This window comes from Sylvia atricapilla, chromosome 3 (genome assembly GCF_009819655.1).
Source record: "Sylvia atricapilla isolate bSylAtr1 chromosome 3, bSylAtr1.pri, whole genome shotgun sequence".
Classification (NCBI taxonomy): domain Eukaryota; kingdom Metazoa; phylum Chordata; class Aves; order Passeriformes; family Sylviidae; genus Sylvia; species Sylvia atricapilla.
Window position 1 is genome coordinate 112,692,984 of NC_089142.1, and position 21,793 is coordinate 112,714,776.

The 21,793-nt window shown below is 38.7% G+C and overlaps 1 protein-coding gene across 9 annotated transcripts in view; it reads right to left on the reverse strand.

The window, feature by feature from the left end:
- MAP4K3 (mitogen-activated protein kinase kinase kinase kinase 3) overlaps window positions 1-21,793 on the reverse strand; it is a 60,725-nt gene that overhangs the window by 19,645 nt on the left and 19,287 nt on the right. For 4 of the 9 annotated variants that reach the window (XM_066316697.1, XM_066316691.1, XM_066316696.1 and 1 more), the window contains exons 7-20: window positions 21,068-21,110; window positions 20,446-20,518; window positions 18,008-18,139; window positions 17,651-17,713; window positions 17,490-17,571; window positions 17,280-17,390; window positions 13,277-13,352; window positions 12,247-12,305; window positions 9,672-9,734; window positions 5,298-5,356; window positions 4,106-4,144; window positions 3,747-3,800; window positions 1,129-1,171; window positions 761-923 (exon numbers count right to left, since the gene is read on the reverse strand). In XM_066316697.1, coding sequence (XP_066172794.1) covers window positions 761-923; window positions 1,129-1,171; window positions 3,747-3,800; window positions 4,106-4,144; window positions 5,298-5,356; window positions 9,672-9,734; window positions 12,247-12,305; window positions 13,277-13,352; window positions 17,280-17,390; window positions 17,490-17,571; window positions 17,651-17,713; window positions 18,008-18,139; window positions 20,446-20,518; window positions 21,068-21,110 — 1,060 coding nt within the window. The remainder of the gene's footprint in view (window positions 1-760; window positions 924-1,128; window positions 1,172-3,746; window positions 3,801-4,105; window positions 4,145-5,297; window positions 5,357-9,671; window positions 9,735-12,246; window positions 12,306-13,276; window positions 13,353-17,279; window positions 17,391-17,489; window positions 17,572-17,650; window positions 17,714-18,007; window positions 18,140-20,445; window positions 20,519-21,067; window positions 21,111-21,793) is intronic. The other 5 variants (XM_066316693.1, XM_066316692.1, XM_066316694.1 and 2 more) reach the window with 5 other exon arrangements.

Sequence of the window (21,793 nt, forward strand, 5' to 3'; positions counted from 1 at the left end):
ATGACTCTTGGAAATTAAAGTAATAACTCTAATTTAATAACTCTAACAACTCTCAACAGGAGCACAGAAAGGGATGGAGTCACAGTTATGAGGGAGAATGCACTGAGTACACCTAAAGAAAATACTTGCCAATAACACTTCAATTACTGATTCCTTAGAAACACAGCCTTGTTAGAGGGAAAACTTTAACAAGCCAACTGCAGAACTAGGTATGAGGCAAGAGAAAGAGTTCAGAGGCAGACACTGAGCTGGCTTAAGAGAAGCCAGCCCAAGACAAGTCTGAAGGTATCCGTCTGACAAAGGCAGCAAATGAACAGTGAGCAGACAGTGAACACAATCACCTCCATCCTCCCCACCCCAGGTTATTACATACAAAAGCAAACTCTGAGAGCTGAACTCTGTTCTTGACATGACAAATGACAACAGCAGCTGACACACTGAACCTGACACCTACAAACACTGTTTTACCAGTCCTGATACTCTACATTCTAAGCCTGTTGCTTAGGAAAGAAGTTGTGCCACCAGTGGCATCAGCAGGAATTGTGTCAAGGACTCCGACAGGAGGTACATTTGACCCTCCTCAGAGTTAAAGCGTGCTTTCTTCATGAATTCTGCCTTTCAGCCACTTTTTTTTTTACTTGCCCACCACAGAAAAATTACCTCAGTATCCTTCAATGTGTGCTCACTAATAATATAGAAATCAAATCCCATTAGATTATTTAGGAAATACTTGTATACTCCTTGGGGTCACTTTTATTACCTAAGGGATTAGATTTCTGTGGAGGTAACCGAGGAGGTGGTGGTCTGGGTGGAACATGAGATGTAGATTTTGCTGGACTCTCTGATGTTGGGCATCTCTTGATTGTCCCCTGATTTTCATTTTCAGAAGAGTAGCTCTCTTGGGGGATAAATATGGATTTAGGCTGAAAGAGACATAGTAATAATCAAAACACAGTGAAAAAAGATTCAAAGCATCCATGCCACTTATCAATGAGGACACAACCCCACATCTAGATCCTGAAATTTTCACAAGTTAAGAGCCACCAATACAGTAATTTAAATATTCTCCATTTATTTGTTTATTTAAAGTGCATTTTTCTTCTGAGCAACCCAATCTCCCTCACTTACCTTTGGTGGTAAAGGAGGTGGCACTTTAGGTTTCATAGTAGCACTATAAAGAGAAGAAACAAAACAAAGCAGAGAGAAAAAATTCAAATTGCAGTCTTCAAGAAGATACAGGGTTTTATAAAAGCCATACAAATAAATGCCATTAACTTGTCAAGAGCACTGTTACATCCAAGTAACTGCATCACAAATACTTTCAAACATTTTATTATACCTCAGATACTGTATGAAAACAAGGATCACAGGTTCCCCCCAGAGAGCAGAGAGTGCCATGAACTGGTTTGGTGAAGATGCACAAACATGTGCAGAACAAAGCAGGGAGAAACAGAAGAGGCCTGACATTTGCTCTGTGGAGAGGAGAAGGTTTAGGGTAGTGAGCTACACGAAAACTAACAAAGACCATTCCTTGGAAAATTTGCACTGATGGCTTAGATGGCTGCTTAGAACAGCCTTACACATAAAAGTAAAATCCATCTGCAGTGGACAGCTACCCTTGTGTTTAGGTTGGTTGGTGGATTTTTGCTTGATGAGGTTTGTTTTTTTTCCACAGAGATCTTGGAAAGACAACTTTTTCATGGTAGAACAGCTTGGTCCAACAGCACAAGATATAACCAGAAAACAACACAGCTGAAGCATCAGGAGCATTCTTCCTCTCCTGGTTCTGTGGTTTGAAAAATATGCTGCATTTAAAAAGAAAACACTGAAGTCTGAATTTCTGCATGTTTTGAAAACCTCTTCCACTGTCCTGTTTTCTAATCTTTTAGGAACAGAAAATTATTTCCACTAAATAAACTAGGAATACAGCTGTGAAAACTTGACATTCTTCCACAATATTTTCCTTATTTTTAAATTATGCTCCAAGTGGTAAGAGATCTGCCTGTTTGTTTACAGGCCAACAACTTTCCTGCTTGGCTTCATTCTTTCCAGGAGTTTCTGTCCTGGCAACTTATCTGTTGTTTTGGATTTCAGAGAAGCTGGAAGTTCCCCTGTGTCATGTACTTCAGCTGCTTTGGTGGTGGAAATCATCTTCTCTTAGCAATATGGGGCCAAGCTTAAGTCCTCATGAGGGTTCAAGCTCCCTTTCCATTTCCTTTTGTATTCTTCTTGCATTTCAAGCAATGTGACTGGGCAGCCAAAGAACGCAAAAAGGCAACAATCCAGAAATCAAACCAAAGCCTTCAATCTTCAGTGGGCTCCACAAAAAGATATTCCAGACCAGGCAGATGAACCAATAATTGCAGCAGATACCAAGAAAAGGGCACAGACGCAGAATCTGTCTGACCCAAGGTTGAGAGATTCAAGCTTTTACACACTCAGGCCCTCTCTGTAGGGCAGAAGTACTGAGGATGAAACATCAGAAGAAACAAAAATATCAAGACAATTCTGGAAGACCTTCAGTGACTACTGGTCCCAAGGTCAGAGGAGTTAGAACCTCTCCAGAAGCTGTTTTCAGGTTCTTTCTTGCCTAACCTAAAAACCAAAATCTACAGAAACACAACAGCAACATAAGCAGCTGAAACCAGTGCTGTTTGAAAGGTCTGATGGAGCTCACACAAGGAACAAAAATCTCACTACACTGGACAAAGAAATCGGTGCTAGGACTTCAAGACAGCAGGGATCAAGAGGTTCCAAGCCCTGGAACATTACTGAAGTTGATGACACTGCCTACAAACTACAAACAGAGCAAGAAGTGTGGGGGGCAAAAGAAACATTAAACAAAAAGTTTTGAACAGACACAGAGCTGTACACAAAAAAATCCAGAGGTGCACATGGATGGAGGAACCAAGCTGAGGTGGCTCACAAAAGCAGTATAATGACTCCAAAAAGGAAAGAAAGAGAGGTTATAGTTTGGTTCTCTGCAAGAGAGAGATGCCAGCAATAGATAACACATGCTTTAAAGGTTTCTTGTATGAAGCAACAGCATTCCAAATTATCCATTAACAGAAAGCAAACAAAAATTACGTCTCAATGGCATCATTCTTTTTGGTCTTTACACCAGATTTCTTCAGTAATGTAAATCTACACATACTGGTTTTGCTTTTCAGACTGTTTCAGCTCTCATCTATCAATCAAACAGAGCCCAAGAATACTCATACCAGTGGGATTTAAGATGAACATCATTAATTTGACACATGCCTTTGCAGTCACAAAACCTTGCTCTCTCTGAGTAAAGGAAGTCAGCTCTATTACACAAACCAAGCACCCATACAAGCATCCTCCTAGTTGAGAACACAGATAGAATAAACTCAAACATCCAGAGAAGCCCCCAATGTATATATTTTATCTACTTTTCATGAGCTTTATTTTAATATACAGTTATCAGGTCTAAAGAAGGCACTCAGACTGTAGTCACAAAAATAATGATGCCAAGACTTTGTTCCATAATAGAAAATAAAAAGAAAACTATCAATCAAGGAACAAGATTTCACCCTCCCCCAATTTAAAATCATTAGCAAAATTAAACCACTTACAGTGATGTAATCCAGCAACATTAAAGTACCTATCTTTAAAAATGCTATAGCAAAAAGAATCCCAAATTGTTATAGAATGTGATTCAACCTTTTTTCAGTACTCATCTAGTCCAGAATGTGATTTTATTTATTTTTACAAGAAGGACTTACTGTTTAGAATCATCATCTGCATCATCATCATCTTCTAAATGTGCCACGTGTCCCCTAAGAAAATGAACAAGGTACTGTGGTTGAGTGAGATACATCAGAATTACCTTGACTGTTGTGAAAGATTCTGAGCTCAAAATCTGCCTCTTTTATAGAACTTGACTGTTTGTTTTTTGGTTTTTTGGTTTTTTTTTAAATCATTATTGTTCTTTAAAGAACAGCTGCAATCTAGACAACTATGCCTCTCTCACAGGTTCTCAGCAAGCACAGGGACAAACAAGAATCAGTTGGGACAGACAAAAAAAATCAAGGTACAAATCACTTTTGAAACACACACAAGAGGAAAAAAGAAACAGAATTACCGCTGATGTAGTTCTTCTTCAACTGATTTTAAGAGACTCCTTCAGCATTAAAGAAGAACAAGAAAATAATTTAATTGTGGTACACAAGCACAATCAACCAAAGCCAGAACAAAAGCACCTATGATCCTATCAGTAAATAATCCAAAGCATGTTATTTCAGCTGGCTTTCAGAATATTCATCCAGCATCCAATAAAAATGAATATAGCTGCAATTTTTAAAATTTATTGTTCACACAACACCCTTTCATGTGGGTTTATTAATCAATGTATTGCTATTAAGTGCAATGGTCCTTTTCCCTCTTACTGTAAAACAAGGACTGTGTTACTTTAATCCAATTTAAAAGAAATCCATAAGAAAATCTTAATACTAAACAAAATGAACAGACTGACAAGTATGAAGTTACTGGTGGGATAAATGAATTCTTCCCTGGTTAGTTTTTTGTAACATTCTGAATTTCACAGTCATGTTTTTGTCAGAAAACACAGAGAAGACTCGGAGGACTAAGGAACAAGAGGCTTTCAAAAGATATCAGTACTGATTTTTTTTTTCCCAGTTCAAGACTATGCAAAAACATCATGCTCTATGCTTAGGTTCGCCTCATTTTTAGCATGATTTAATTTAGCAAATCAAAGCTAAGCATCCTAATTCTGGCATGCATAAATGTAATCAAGCAATTGTGTATAAAAGGAAAATTATATGGAAAATTATTTCATAAGATTAATGTATCAGGATGATTAAAGGTATGAGCATAAATTAAAGGGCTTGCCAAGGAAGGTAAGTTTTATTTTTTAAAGCATCTATAACTGCACGTTCCTAGTGCACTACATGATAAAGAAGAGCATAAAGCAATGGCAAAGAGCAGCACTGGCAGTTCCCAGATGGGGTAAAATTGTGCTCTCTGGGACCTATCACGCAGAACATTTTGTAAACAAGTAGACCAAGACAAAAACTCATAAAAGGAAGCTTGCATCAGCACAAAGACAAGACGGTCAATACAGCCTCAAATACTGAGAAGTGATGCAATTCTATATCATTAGAGTTACTATTATTTTAGAAATAAACAAGTGGTTTTGGAATTTTAACTAACAGAAACAAGTTTGACCTATTTCACCACGTCCATTTCAGCTAATCTGTCCTTCTATTAAAATAGTCTTAATGAATTAAAGACAGAAAATGCAGTTGCTTACTCACTTATTTCCACCCAGAAAGTAGCCACACTGAGGACCATGACCATATTCTAGCTGTAGATCCTAAAACATAAGAGAAGGAATCTGTTAAGATGAACAGGTGAGCACCAACACACACCCTGTGCTGCTGTGATCCCTCTGCTCAGACCCCAAACGAGCTGAATTCTCTGCCCTTCCTGCCCTCTAACACCACTCTCAGGGCCACTGCACCCAAAAATCTCCTCTCTGCTCATCTCTCATTTCTTTTAACTCTGACCTTAGCCCCTGCCTTGCACACAAGAGAGTCAGGAAACAAAACAACAACAAAAATAATACAACAGTAAGAGAAAAAAATTAAATTTAGGACTTTGCAATCTACCAGATTCCATAGAGAACCAACCTAGCTACCCCTGCCTGGCACATTTAGCAGTCATTTCTGGCAGGGAGCCTGAAATCCTTTAGCAGAGAGAAACATTTAAAAATAAGCAGAGAGGACAGTAAGTGCTTTTATCACTCTGGTTATACCAATATACGTTAGGAAGATACTTCTTTTGAAAAAGAAAAACAAAACCAAAACAGAATTAACAAAGTCAAACACTTGAGCAATCAAGGAGCGCAGGCTACCCAGAAGAAGATGAGGCAATAGCCTTCAACATTACTTTTAAATAAACACCATAATGGTATAAATATTTAATGCATTAATGGAATACAGGGATCCCACTGAAGCACAATCAAATCTGCTGGGAGAATACTGCTATAATTAGTCTTTTTTTTTTTTTTTCAGGTGGATCACAACAGGAGACACCTGAGCATAAATTTGCTCCCAAAATAGTGAGTGTATTCACCAGGAGAAAGAAATTATTGATCTCCTAAATTAGTGATAAATGAAGCTACACTCTTCCTTCTTAGGAAACATTTCTAAGGTTTCCAAACAACTTCTGTTCAACAGGCCCCTTTCAGCTGAAACCATATCAAAAAGCATGACACCCTTCAGCAAGAGGCCCAGATACCCAGGCTCTGAGAGGAATAAATCTGGATTGGATGGGGCTGGTCTTTCACAAGGGCAGTTTTCAAAATCAGAGGAAATCTCACACCAGATCTGCCAGTGTTCCAAGCTGATGAAATAGAAACTACTGCAGCCCTGAGCTCTAGGCTGAAGGGCAATCACAAAACTGTTAATAGAAAGCTGTAAATGTTGTTTTTTGCTTGCCAAGGAGTTTCAGGTTGTTTACTGCACCCTGTAAAGTCTGCCTGTAAAGTTAAGTAGCAGTTTGCACATGGGTGTGTCTACCACAGCTGCCAGTAGCATTTGGCTGCTTCAGTGACTTTACATATTTTCCCAAAAGAAGCGAAATATTGTGGAAAAAACACTATGTAACTGATAATTACTTGACAGAAAAGAATGTATAAATCAGAGGACTGAATAAAAACTGCAAATGCAAGCCTGGTGCTTGCATTTCCTCAACCACGGAAAGGCTGACTTTTCAATCTCTGTATCAACTTTATTATACATCTTTGTTCTAGAATTAAATGATCCTCCCAAAGCACCAAACTCCATCCACTTCTATGGATCTGACTCCTCACCACCAGTGGAGGTTCTACAATCAACAAGAAACAGATACAACTTTCTCTGCTCCCAGTACTTCTATTACTCCTGTGCAAACCCAAAAATTTCCACCTGCAAGCACAGATATTTTGAGGATTCAGGCTCTATTCACAGAGCAGAAAATCACAAGACTGACACATAAGATGTCACCAAACTCACAAGTAGGTTAAACAGGTTGTGTGAGTCTCTGTAAGAGGATGCCAGAACACAGACTGGGAAACTGTTGAGAAAAGTAACCCTGGAACAGAGTACTGAAATCTGAGATTTTCACCTTGGAGAGACAAGCCATCAATGTTGTAAAATGCTGGGCAGACCCAAAATGTCTGTCCATTTGAATTTACAACTGTGCAAGGTATGGCTATAGATACACTGTACAGCAATGACAAGGAAATTATTATGAGAAAATAAATAAATCCACCTAAAACAAAAGGAGCCCCCTCCTCTGGCAGCAGACCTTTTAAGAAATTTTCTGGAATTTTCCTTATCAAAGATGCTATCTGCCAGAATTACTTATGTTTAAATGTTTTAAAGGGCAAACCAATTGTTTTGATTCCATTTACTGTTGTGTAACATACATTTGGCTATGATTTTAATTGGACAAGGATACTCCTCCTAATCCCTTTAAACATTGCTGGTTTTCACTCCAAAGGCAGGATCAAGTACTACATTACCAGGGAAATTTCTCCTTTTGACCTCTTGATAAATACTGAGAGCTAAAGAGGTTTTAAAAAGTGAAATACATTTTTTTTCTACTTTCTATTTCAAATACACACAGAATTTATAATTTTATATTAACTAAGCCTATTCTAGCTACATATTTGATACAGAAACATTGGTAAACACTGCATGTATCCAGCAAAGCCTCCAGTGAGCTGTTACACTGCACCAGAATACTCAACAGAAATAGATTCTTTTCAAAGCCACACCTTTCATAAGGTATGAAATCTTGTGAGTTATGGATCTCTACTGGGAAGAACACATTAGCATTAATTACTATATTACTGCATGTGGCCCAAAATATGCCTCAATCTATAATAACTTTCTTTAATGATCTGCAAAGGAATTGCTACTTATGAGGTATTTTATAAAACCAGTACAACAGCAGGAAAAGAGCCCAACAGTAGTAGGTGATACATCATGCTTGTGGAAGAGTATAATCATTTCCTCTTGATATTATTTGAAAAATTCATGTACCACTTCTCAAAGAACATACCTAAACCAATACAGTCAGAGCAGGAGAGGGGGAAGGGGGCACAGAGAGAGAATCTCTGATTAGTGCATCCTACAGAAGAATGAACCAACTAGTAATTATCTCCTCCAAGGGTTAGATCTTACTGAAGAATCTCACAAATAGGCAATGGATTACCACCCACTCCGAATTCTCCACCTTGATTCACAGTGAGCACAGGAGGATGTGAAGAAAGCAGTGAAAAGGAAAGTGCTGCTGAGTGACTTTAAAAACATGTCACAATTGTGACAACAAGAGTCCTTGGTAAGTTTTATAAGAATCACAATTTTTGAAGAATGTGTTGAACAGCATGGGGTAGAAGGAGGATGGGAACGGACAGCCCAGTTATGAGACATGTTCTCATTCTGCTCTTAGACCCATAGACACCAGGCTAGCAAAATATGTGACAACACTGAAATTAGCCTTAAAATAAAAATAATAAAAAAAGAAAAATTTAAAAAGTGTTAAACTGTGAAAAGGAAACCAAAAGCAAACCAAACTGAAAAGCCAAACCCACACTCTCAGAACCAGAGGAACTGCACAGGATGGGGGTGTTGCCAGCAGGTAGGGAAATCTAAAGGTGATCTCAAAACAATTTGTGAACACTCTTATAAGGAAGCAATACAGAAATTTCTTTCCACAAATGGCAAAGACAATCTAAGCTTGCACGTATTATGTTCCTGGCAGATTCAAGTCACCAGGCCAACAGATGATGTAACAAACAAACAACCAACATCTAAAAACAAAAAACATCCCATAAAACCCAAGATATTCTCAAACACCCCAGTTTCCCACCTTCCTCTTAGTGCACTTATATTAAACATTTCAGAAATCCACAAAATTAGATTAAAAAGATTAGATTAATGCTCTTCATTTAGTGCAGAATGTTGCTTCCTTTTTCTCAACAGTTTGTCCAAGACTTGACTACATTACTTATCTAACCACACAAAGAGCAGAGAAATAAGAAAACTCACTTCTTAGAGAAATTTCTACACTGTGATAGTAACAAACCAAAAATTTTTGCAGTGCAGGAACAGAAAATTTGGAAAATGTATCAGACTTCAAATGATGCCAAAAGCCACTGAAACAGTTATGAACCCACTTTCTGTTATTTCTATTAAGTGTATATTCATTCTGTAACATAATTACCATCTGGAGAATTCAGACTTGCACTTATATCATTTTATAGTCTTGCATGGGATCATTAAAAAGAAAACCAAAACTACCAGACAAAAATACAAAGAAAATGTTTCTTCTATTTTCAATCACCCTCCAAAAAACTAACTAATTATGCACCATATGGCAGGGAAGAAATTAGAATGAATGCATAACACTAAGCCCTTTCTGTAAGAGTGATTCAAGTTAATATGAATACAGGTTAAATACTTTCAATGTTGCACATAAGAATTGCTTTCTACCATACAGAAACACACATTTAGACTAATAGTTACAGTGAATGGTTTTTACACAGATGAAAACACCACTACTACAACAAGACAAAACATGAAAAAGGAAAACAAGAACAAAACTAACATGGACAAAGAAAGGCATAAGACAAAAAATACCAGATTAGATCTTGCAGTGTAGTATATGTCTTCTGAATTGTCCAAAAAATCGCTACTGTCAGGCTGTTCATTAGACAGAGATCAAGAAAAGCAAATTATTTATATTGTGACTGAAAACCAGGTGCACATAACAGTAAATTTTCATGCTAAAAAAAAAGTCCTGTTAGTTGAAACTCAAAACCATGTTAAGACAGTTCTGGAGATGGGGATAAAACACAGCTAAGGGAACAGTCACATCACCAAACACCAAAATGATGAATTATTTATTGTTCATCACCTGAGCTGTGGCAATGTGTGACAAACTGTCCCAGCAAGAGCCCAGCTCAGCACCTCAGTGCAGCAGTGACAATAACTCCTCATGCTGCAGGGTCCAGGGCTTTGTGCACTCACACACTGAAACTGAGTGTAAGTTCAGGCACACTTGGTGAGACAGAGGCAAAAGCGCCACAAGTGCTTTAATGAAAACAGATGCACACTGTTACTGCTGGAGGAAGAGTCATCTCCCACTTCCATTTCAAAGACTTTCTCTGCCAGAGTGGGTGGACTGTCACAAAACACAAACTGGTTTGTGCTAAGGCTCTTTGTGAAAGCATCCATCCTTTCAATAGATCATTTGTTTTTAAATTGTCCATTGGTTCTTCGGCTCATCTGTAACTATGCGCTTTTAATTTGGTCTCTGGACCCAACATCATTATTTCTGAAATCATAGATCTGGTTTATCTGCGAAGAACATATCTGTCTACATGCTTCTGACATAAGGCATGGAGCAGTTAATTTTCCTGTTCAGAAAGACCCAAACAAACAGAGGTGTTCCATATAGACAGGTCTCACATATGCAACATCTGACTAGGACAGACAACACTAAGGTATTTTCTTATCAGCAGAATTAGTCTGGATGGTTCAAGTCCCCTCACCAAGCAGCAAGAACTGCCAAGATTCCGAAGTGCAAAGGTCCTGACTGCTAACACACAGTGTAGGAAACGCCTCAAGTCCTCCCTTCCAACAACACCTGTCAAAGAACTACTCTCAAAAGCTGTCGTTTAAACCCCTTGGAAAATCTCTCTCCAGTTCAGTAACTCTAGTTCCTAAGGTGCAATAAAAGCACCACTGCCCCATGGAGTTATCCACTATGGTTTGTACAGTCAGCCACCGATAAAAAGAAAGAAATGGGAAAAGTATTTCTAAAACTTCAACCTCTCCACTAACATCTTTTTACAACTAAGATTCTGCGTGTGTATAAATAAAACTCTTAATGAGCAAGAGCATGATAATTGCAACTATACAATGCTTCCAATTGCATTTTCTTTCCAATCCAGACTATGCAACAAGGAAGCAAAGACAAAATAACTTGGCATCAGTTCAAAAATAATTTTGAGTTAAATGATGGGTTTGTGGCGGAAGCACTGCCTTCATTAGCATATTTAATAAAAACTTACATAACCAGGGCTCCCAAATGATGCTGTTATGCAGTTATGTCAAGGTGTAAGTAACACATTTGAAATACTTGTGCAAATCCTACATGTGATTTGGTAAGCTGCTCCCCTCCATCTCAAACAGGCACCAGAAAACTGAGGCTCCCTGTTGAGCCAGTTCTGACAATGAACAAGATCAAATACAGCCTCATACAGCCAGAGTCTGCTGACCCACTACCAAAGGCAAAGCACTTGGAAGGATTATTTCAGTACAACTACAGAGCACCACAAGGAAGTCTGTGTCAGAAAGCCGACTCACATGTGGTTTGTAGACTACAGAACATTCCTAAGTACACACCCTTCCAAAAACCAACTCAGAGCACAGCCACTGTCCCTCCCAACTATTTACTAAGCCAACTTTTTCTCCTTAACACCTGCCTTAGAAAAACAGAGAGAACACAAGCCTGCAGTGAGGAAGCAGAGGAGTGTCTCTTTATCCTGGAATGTGAAGAAACTGCCCAAGTGCACAAATGTGGAAAGCAACAGTCTCCAGAGAAGAGAGGAAGCTACTGCAACTGTGAGATAGCACAGACACCTCTTCCCTCGCAGCTTGAATTCTCACAGCCCTTGTACTGGTGGGTCCACAGGAAGAAACCACTGGCAATATACCTTGACAGAAAACAGCTGCCAGACTCAGCATGGCTCAACTGTGATGCAGGGCCACAGAAGGATTATTCACAGAGGAAAGTCTTTTAAAATGAATTGTACCTCTCTCCCAAGCTCTCAGTTTTATTATTTCCATTGTCAATACAACAACAACAATGGGGAGAATCACTTGAGTACACACAGAAGGAATTCCACAATTTAAAAAGTAACTCTGTAAATAAAGGGAATGATATACTGGGCAGTGAGGGATAAACCTGCAACACAAAGGGCTCTTGCTTAGCTCATACAGCACATCTGGCAGAAAACACAAAGAGGTTTGCTACAGATATAGTGAATGTAGGGGCACAAAAATCTCACTATGATACAACTTGTCAGTAAAATCACTAACAAGTTCAGCAGTACCAGGGAAGCAGGCTACACATCTTGGATTTCTCCTCCCCCACAGATATCTGCAGGGATTAATGTGCAGTGCATAGCCCATGCTGCTTGTTACTCACAAATTCATGATGTGGCTCTGTCTCTTTCCTCAAGGGTGGATCAAACTTTACTTGGCCAACTAAAGAGGAGAAAAGGAAAACAAGAAGTTGGACTGCAGTTAGACAAGACTTGGCTCCGAAGGCTAACAAAAAGGAAAAATTCAATTTAATAAGTGCATCGTGTCCCCACTGACAGACACCTGTGACACATGGACATACCAAACTCGAGCCTGCTAGAAGCTAATGGGCACAGAAAGTACTCTTGTATCTCAAAGGCAGCCCAGTCACCATTTGCCCTACCTTCTCATTAGAAGGACCAGGAAAACCACTGAGCAAACAGGGCAGGGAAGTGTCCTCCTCAGAGGTGCAATACAGCTGTCCTTTACAGAAAAAGCTATCCATGGTATGAATTCACTGCTGGATCTCCTCTTCTGAGAGACTCACTAGCACTAAGAGTGTTGAATGAAGTTTGGCATGAATTAACAACATTTTCCGGGGCAACTCTTTGTTGGGAGTTCTTGAACAGTCCTACTCTTGATTTTACCTTAAGAAAAGACAGCTAAAGCTCTAAGTACTGCTCTGATTTAACTCAAGCAAAATAATTACTACAACTTGGGGGGTGGAGTCTGCTTTTAACAGCCAGTCATCAGCCTCCTTCCTTCCTGACCTCTATATGATTGTTTCAATTCAAAAGCAAATCCAAGAAAAGAAATTAAGGAAGAAAAAAACAATTCTTTGCCATTTTGTTACCCAGCTGAATCTGGCATTGGTCTGAATATCCTTGCTGGAGTAACACATGAAACTCTGTCAATCAGCTCTCAGAAGAGCTCAGCCTGGGCCTTGTTCAATTAGGATGAAGCAATAATGAACTCTGCTGAAGTGCAGACAAAGGGTGTATACAAATATTTTACAGAACCTATATCCTGAAGTGAAACAGTCTAAGACTTTATTTTCCTATGTGTCACTAGAATTGTTTCTATGTATGTCAGACACCCAAAATACCAGCTGAAATAATATCATGATTAAATACTGTCACATTACACGTGCTTACAGTTGATTTCCGAGCGTGTCTTTTCTTCTCTCCCATTTCTACTTGTTGAATGAATTCTGTGAGGTACAACAAGAGGCTGGAAGTGAGAAAATTAAATATTTAATAACAAAATATACTCACTTGAAACCCTGCATTGTGTAACAGTATTTAGCAGGCTTCTTCAGCATAACATTAAAAAAAAAGAAATAAAGTGAAAGCTAAATGTAAAAACTGCATGGATTTTTTAAAATAGTAAAGTTAGAATTATTTGGAGATATTTTACCTGTTGAGTGCCTTCAGTACAAGCGATTTCAGAACACTGCATTTGAGCAAATAAAGCTAATACTGGCCAGCATTTGTCTTTGCTCATATAGCATCTCCTTTTTTCACCATTCAGTTTCAAGATATTGGCAGGTTTTAAAATAAGCAGCAAGTCTAAATCTGACCTACTGGCAGATTTCATTCCATCAGATACCAAAATCATTTTCCCAGCTTTTAACTTAAACTGGTGTCTAAAATGTCATCAGTTACATTATTTAAGCAGATGAGAAATCTACCTGAGGTTTTCAAAGCCAGATAGAAAGGAGTATTCCTTTGCTGTGCTGTGTGGCAAGAGATAGCAAAATTTCCACAAATTCACCTTCACATTTATATTCTACTTCGATTTTCTCCCTGAATTTCTATTTACTTGTCTACAGGATGTAGTGTTCTCCCACTTTAAGATCTGGCTTTCTTTTTTTGCCTCTATTGGATTTTCTCTCTTCTTTCTACATTCACCACTGCAAGTTCTCTTAGAAATGTGGGGGCATTCTGCACCCTTGTTCACTGCCCCAGGGTCCATGGTGAGCATCTTGGCATGTGAATCACCCTTTTGTTACTAATAATACTGTTGCTGTACTTTCACACAGTCATGAATAGCTCAGAAACTCTGTTTATTCCTCAAGTACTACCAGCAAACACCATTTCCCTTCTCCCCATCTCATCACACACGACTTCCTTGATTCCTGTTAGGATCCAACACATGTACATAGTGAGTCACCTCCCATTTTTGTTCGCTTTGCTCTTCCTTGAACTGGAGAGACTTACAGATCTGGATGTGCATCTTCTCCCACATCTCTCACCAGCAGTTTTGTTGTTTCTCACAGCTTGTGTCCATCTTTCCCTTCCACAGATCCATCCTGTCTGTTGTGCACTCTCTGGGCTTCGAAAATGGTTGGCTACAGCATGCCAAGGTTTGATCTGATACCATCTGCTGAAAGGTTGCTTGTTTATAATCCTTCAAGAAGAGGCACTGCCAGGCTGTGTCTGCTGTGTGTGCATCTGGAATTCCAGCACCAGGAGCCCAGCTTGCAGCAGGGCTAGGAGGTATTTTTACCTGGAGTACCTGTACCCTGACACAGATGCCTGTGTTGCACTACAGACAGAGCCTGTCCTCCTATCACCTTCTCCATGGCCACAGAATGACGCTCAGGATCAAATCTTCATCTCTCACTCATGAGGACAAAGTCCTCAAGTCACCTTGAAATAGCTGCACTGACAGCTGCACTGATACAAACACCTGACATCTGAGCTGTGCGAGAGGACAAAGGAATGCAGGTTGACTTCCTGACAAATGCCATTTGGGCACACTTTCCATCATGGCACAGGCCTCAAAAGCAATCTTATCCCAAAAACTTCCAGTGTGCCAGGCATAAAACATGAGCTCTTTCCTCTTGGCAACCTTTTCAGCTAAGATCACATTTATCCTTAGAATCACTGTCATAGAAATAGGGGGAACAGGCAACTGTCAACATCTCCTAAGCCCAGAGTCCCAAGCAGAGATCCTGTCCATGACTGAATGGGAAATTAAGTGAGCTGGGGTAGGGAAAAATACCGGAAATGATACAGCTATCAAATGAACAACGGCAAGAACAGGAGAGCCTTTTTAATTACACCCAATAATGGCATGGGTTTTAGTTTTCATACCAACACTTCACCTTTCAGTTTAGAACAACTTAAAGATGCAGTATAGTATTGCTCAGGGTGGTGGCAAATTCAGATCTACCTCACAGCTCTGGGGACAATCCAAGCAGTAACAGACTGCATCCCCTAAAAGCAGCACAGGCAAAGTGAGACCTGTCACCACACTGGGCAGCAGACTCACCCCACTGTCAGAGAGAAAAGCTCTCTAGTCTCCAAAAAAGAAAAACAACCCACCAAAAAACCTAAAAACATTAACACCACCACCCCAAAAAATTCATAGCTCCAGATAAACTGGGGAGTAGGTGTGAAGTTCTCAACCCTCACTGGAGTTTTTGGACTGTGTTATGTTGTACCACATTTTGTCACTGTTTTTGATTTTTGATGGATGCATTCAGGCAATTGTGACAAGCACAGGACTGGCCAATCCCTAAATGAACATCTCCAGCTGCCTCTGTGAGCGGGTAAGTTTTGAAGAAAGCTAAATTGTACACAAAAGAAGCACATACACTTCTTATCCCACTCATTTTATTATGGGATAGACCACAATGCCAGTAACTGCTCTGCCTGTGGGGAGATTCTCCATGTGAAACACACGACTTGCTACGCTTCTCCCCAGACAAGGCACAGGTTTCACTCTTGATACCACACTTCATTATGATTATTATTCGTTATTATTGATAAGTCATACAGTACACAACAGAAGAGCCTTAAATGCTAAGTCACAAGGACGATATAAAAGTGAACATTATTTTGTAAGCTAAGAAACCTCTTAAAGGGCTTCAGAGCTCTTACTCATCACTGAGCAGAGAGAGAAGTAAAGGACACTAAAGAGCTTCTAGTGAGAAGATCCAAGTTACTCAGTGCTGACTCCACGTGCAGTCACACACCCTTCTCTTAAATGACCTGAAAGCCAACCACAGTAAGGATTTCTTGTGTGTATGACTTTTTAAATATTTTTTTATCAGAAAAATCTACTACATCTTTCTCCCACTCCCACTGTGTACATTTGCTTTTAAAAGTATTGACTATTAGTCCATCCTTATGCCTTCATCTCTTTTCCCCTCATTGAGAAAATGTGTAAGCACTGCACTCCATAACACAAAAAATTGTCTACTTCACTTTGGCTTCTTTCCATGCTTTTTATTTTAGCTTTCTTTAACAAAGACTTGGTCCTAGTCATCTTCGCTGTTCAAGGGGGTAAAAGCTCATTTAACTTGTAAAATCTGAAAATTAGTCCCTTAAATTAGTTGCCTCTTTTAAGCTTCTTTTCCTCTAAAGGCCTTTTTAGACTAGTTCACCCATTAAAAAGAATGAAAAAATATGTAATTAAAGAATCAATGGCATTTGTGTTAGAATGATTACATTTTTTTCTTAAAAAAAAAAAAAAAAGTCATCAGTTAAGGAACTGTAAATGTTTGAAAAGCATTCACTAATGTGCAGGAAAGTATGAAGACAGGATGAAGTAACAGAATATCTATCTCCTTTATTTATTAAACACTTCAGTCCTGTGCTGTTTATCATCTTACATAAGCAGACTACTTTTCCCCAGAAAATCAGAAACTCTTTGACAGAACTGTAAGGGAAAAGCAAGTTTCAGAGTATTCTAAGATAGAAAAATACAATCTGCCACAAACACACATCACATCACTGAACAAAAACAACTACAGGATCATTCTCTCCTACACAGGTATAAAATCATTTTTATGAATGCTTTCTTTGCAGATGGAAACATAACTCTACAAAGAAGCATACAGCAGAATGCATGACAGAACTCAGGACTGTTGAAGCAGTCCACATTTACTGTTTCAAAATTATTGAAGAACAGCTATAAACAAACTGTTGAAGTATTTAAACCTCCTTCTCTTCAAGCTTCTCATCCCAAAAATATAATAACTTCTGCTAAGTGCCTGTATGAGTGACAGAGCAGCACAACTGAAAGTAAAAGCAATCCTTAAGACTATTCCCAAATCACAAAAAATCTGGGGCTCAATTAATCACAATCATTGAATTTCACTGGCAAACAAAAACTTCATCTGATTCTATGATTAAAATATATTCCTACCTCAGGATCCTCATCATCAAAATCATGGTAAGTGGAATGATCAGGATTATTCATTTTATCCAAAAGTTCAATGGCAAGACTTCGATTTAATGGCTGGGTAACAAAGGGATGCTGAAAGAGGGAAACACAGAGATTAAAACTCTAGCCACTCATATTAAGCACATTTTAATTTAGTAACGTTAATAAAAACCCTCATACATAAATTTGTACCTGTAGCAACTTTTCAGCTGTAGGTCTTTTTTTAGGATTTTTTGTAAGTGCCATTTTCACAAAATGATGGAAACTACTGGACCTGTAAAACAAAGCTAAACATTAAAATCCATTTCCCAGTATGGTACATTCATTATCTACTGAGACAAAAAAGTACTTACCATTTCATTTTGTCCTTTAATTTAGGAGGCTGGAAGTTGCTTTTTGTCATTAGAAAAAGTGCTCTGAAAAAAAAAGAACAGCATTTCTGTGGTTATGCTGCAATACATGTGAGATAAATTATTAAACACTTTATTTAACAGGCAGGAAGAAGCCCCGTCAGTTTAAGAGACTCAAACAGGACTTTATACACTTATGCACCAGAAGGAGTTGTTACAATTTCTGTCCTGGTCACTCGGAACACTCCCAGCCCAGTGCCTTTGCAGGACACCCAAACCCCACAAACACACAGAGCCATTTCCTCAAATGGATTATTTCATCAGCTGTGTTTCCCCACCAAGCTGTAACCCCTTACTAACCTCATGGGATGTAGGTCGAACATTGGAGGCTGCAGTTCAGCAAGCTCTATTGCAGTTATTCCAACTGCCCACAGGTCACACAGTTGGTTATAGCCGCCTTTCCTTTCTACTGCAGCAACTTCTGGTGCCATCCTGAATGGTAAAAGACATTTTTAGTCAACTTCTCACCACAAATCAATCAAACATTCTTTGTATACACAGTATCCTCTTGTTTAAAGCTCTAAATCTATAAGGTCACAGTCTATATAGATATCCACACACATAAGTGTATGTGTAAAAAATTATGCAATGTACACCTGAAGTTTCCCTCAGTTACCTTCTAGTAACTAACAGGCAGTTTCTAAAATGGTCATTTAGGAGTAAGTGGATGAAATCAATCCGTCTCAGACTAAGTATTACCCAACAACCAAAGTGCTTTAAGTATTATTATTCAACTACAATATAATCCACATAATATCCAAATTTACATATTGCCCAGAAAGTGATCCACTGACTTTGAAGAAAAGAATTCTGACAAGAGAAAAAGCAGTAAAATGCCAGCTTTCTTGTATCCTGAAAGCATGAGAGTTATTGTCACCTCTGTATAGAGCACTCCTTGTTTGTAAAGTCTGTCTCACGCACATCAGGTGACCTCTTTAAGTCAACAGAGTGGTTTCACGTTCTCAGTGGCAAAAATGAACAAATATAACTGGCACATAAACAGGAATACCTAAAAGAAATTATTCATTTGGAATTGTCGCGTGTTTAGAACGGCCAAATTGAATTACGAATTTGACTGTCGTGTGTAGCCCTACCTGGTGGTGTTACTATTTCTTAGCTTTGAGCTTTATCAGTCCAGATCACCTGAAAAGTGGCACTAAATAACCCATTAAATGTAACACTTAGAGAGTGCTGCAGTAGATCAGCAAGCAGCACCTCAGCAGAAGCATTATTCAAATACAGATATCCTGTCATCACAGCACCAAGGCTGCCAGAGCTCAAGAAGTGTTTGGGCTCTCAGGCACATGGTGTGACACTTGGGGATGTCCTATGCAGGGCTAAGAGTTGGGCTCAATGACCCTTGTGGGCCCCTTCCATCCCCTATGTGAAGATCTGAAAACATCAGCAGGTTTGGTGGTAGAACTTACTTCACGTTTTCGTAACTAAACCATATTTAGATACATTTCTTCCAGAGCTCATTAAAAATCCCAATCACCCGAAATCAAAACTGAGGGAGTTACCACAGGAGAGGGGAACATGGGTTAAACATTTCCATGGAAGGGTTGCCAGCACTGCAGTTCACCTGCCCTGAGACACAGGTAGATCTAATGTCCACTAAAACCTTCACATGGCCTGCTTCAACTATATCTTCTTCTCTGCAATCTCAAACATTTTGCTTCCTTGCTTCAGCTCTCAAATCTCTCTGCAGCTTTGCAAAGAACCACTGATGCTTTTCATCATATTTAACCTATGTAACAATTTCAAAGTTATTATTAAAGGTCATTTGGGACGCCTGGCACAATTTGAAAGTTATAGACAAGGACTGAGGTCACCCAGACAGCTTGGGAAAGAGACACAAACCAATCACACAGCCATGACTGATGGATGTCTGTGTTATTCTGAAAGGGAAGTGAAGCCTCAGTGTGAAGAGGAATGCTAAAAATATTGTGCTTGGCTATTTCAAGTCAATACTTGAACATAGGATTTTTTTCCATTATATATATATTTTTATCTTGCACCTACTATGCTGTTAGACTACAGAATTTTAGTATCTCTCTGTGAAACATATGACATAAGTGCTGTTTTACAGTGGAGAATGGGCCTCATTTACATCAGGGTGAAAGGGGACAGCCACTTCCAGTAGGAAAAGGATAAAAGGAAAGGCAGAACTTTCAGAAAATGAGAACATTAGTTTAATGGTGAAGAATGGAGATGCAGCACAGATAGAACTGTATCACAGAATTCAATCAGTTTAGATAAAGAAAGGGAAAAATGGCTTAGAGAAACAGTTACCAAGTGGCAAAAGTCTGTGGATCTGCCAAGACAAAGGAAACTCATCAGCTGAAAACTTGCAGAAAAGCTGTATCTAGGCTGGACGGGAAATAAACTTAATAAAACACCAAAATGGAAAATCAGGGGATTAAAAAATATTTAAGATCAAAGTTAAAAACAAGCAGAATTGCTGCTAGTTTTTAGGTTTTACTAAATTAAGACAAATTAGTCAACAGTGATGGCACTACAGTGATGGCCTTTCAAGTTTTCAGAGCATTCAAGCCCTTTCTCTGACACTCAGCTCATTTGGGATTTGGAACAAGGAACACAGATATGATCACCAGAAAGTCTGACACAGCTTTAGTGGTTAGTCTACCCAGGAAGTGACAGAGCATGCCCTTATCACAATTTTTCGATGGTTTTGTATCTGTTACCACTGTATTAATAGTCAAGTAAAACACAGTTACCAATATGGGGTGCCAATGAATGATTTCCTTTTGGCAATTGTAGCTGTTATCTGCGCAGATACTCCAAAATCAGCTAACAAAAAAAAAAAAAAAAAAAAAAAAAAGACAGTTAAGAAGTGATTTGATGCAATTAATTGTTTAATTGTTAAAGAACAAAAGTTTGGTTTCCCCACTGTTAAGAGGTTCTTCAATATACAAATGTCCCCTATCCACACAAGGAAGAGGAGGCTGGCACAGAAGACCTAACAGGTACATGAAGGGCTTTAATAAGACAGAACATCTCATTTTGTGATACCAAAAAGATTCTTTCAGATAAGCTTTCAAGGTACATTTCACATTTAAGGACTCTGCATGGTGGATTTTATTAAAAATCTCTAAAACCTTGTGATTTGACTTTCATTTTTCCCTCACAATATCAAGTCTTTTACCTCATTGGTCCAAAATTACTCCAACTAATACTCAAATACTAATTGGATGGTTTAGTTAGATACTGCCAGCAAGATAAAAGGAATTTTTATATTCACTAATTCCTTACATGAACCATCACCTCATTAAACAGAGAATGCTGCTTCTCAGAGCACACAAAAATATTAATTTTTATTAATAAGATGTATCAACTCACCTAATTTTACATGTCCATTATCCGTTAAAAGAATATTTGCTCCCTTTAAAAAAAGAAAAGTTTCCTTGAATTAAAACATGCTGATTCCTCCAATACCACATTAAAAAAAGAAATGTGTGGGATCTTACAGCAAATTAGGGGCCAAACACAAAGTAAGGATTGTGTTCAATAAATCTGCAGCCTCATCAAGAATTTATTAAATCTGTGAAATTAGCAAGCTGCCGCTCTGTTATTAAAAAATCTCCTTGGATATACAGTGTTTTTCATTAATTTTTAGTATAGCCTATGGCACTACAGAGTTTGCATTGCACACAAAACCTCTCAATAAACGTATTTGCCTGTGCTGATTAATTCTTCCCTTTTTTCTATTTACAATGACTCCAAGGAAACAGGAACTCAAAAGGTCAAAGTGGAAACAATTTCATTTTCTTTTATAGCCTTAAGGACCTGCCTCAATAATCAAGCATTTAGCAAAGCTACTTCCGTCCTTATGCAACAGAGATTCTGTTCATGCTGGATTTGGAGAGCTCATTTCTGTGTGGCTATGTGTTCCACTCACTGCAGCTCAACAACCAAAATTAACCCAAAGCAGAGGTTGGTCTTACAAAATCACAAGATAAAAGGACTCAGAACAAACCTGATCTGAAGCCTGAAACCAGGTCCAGGTTGAGCTGAGTGAAGGTGAGAGCTGGCTGAGCACAGCCCCAAACACCAGCACTGCACTGT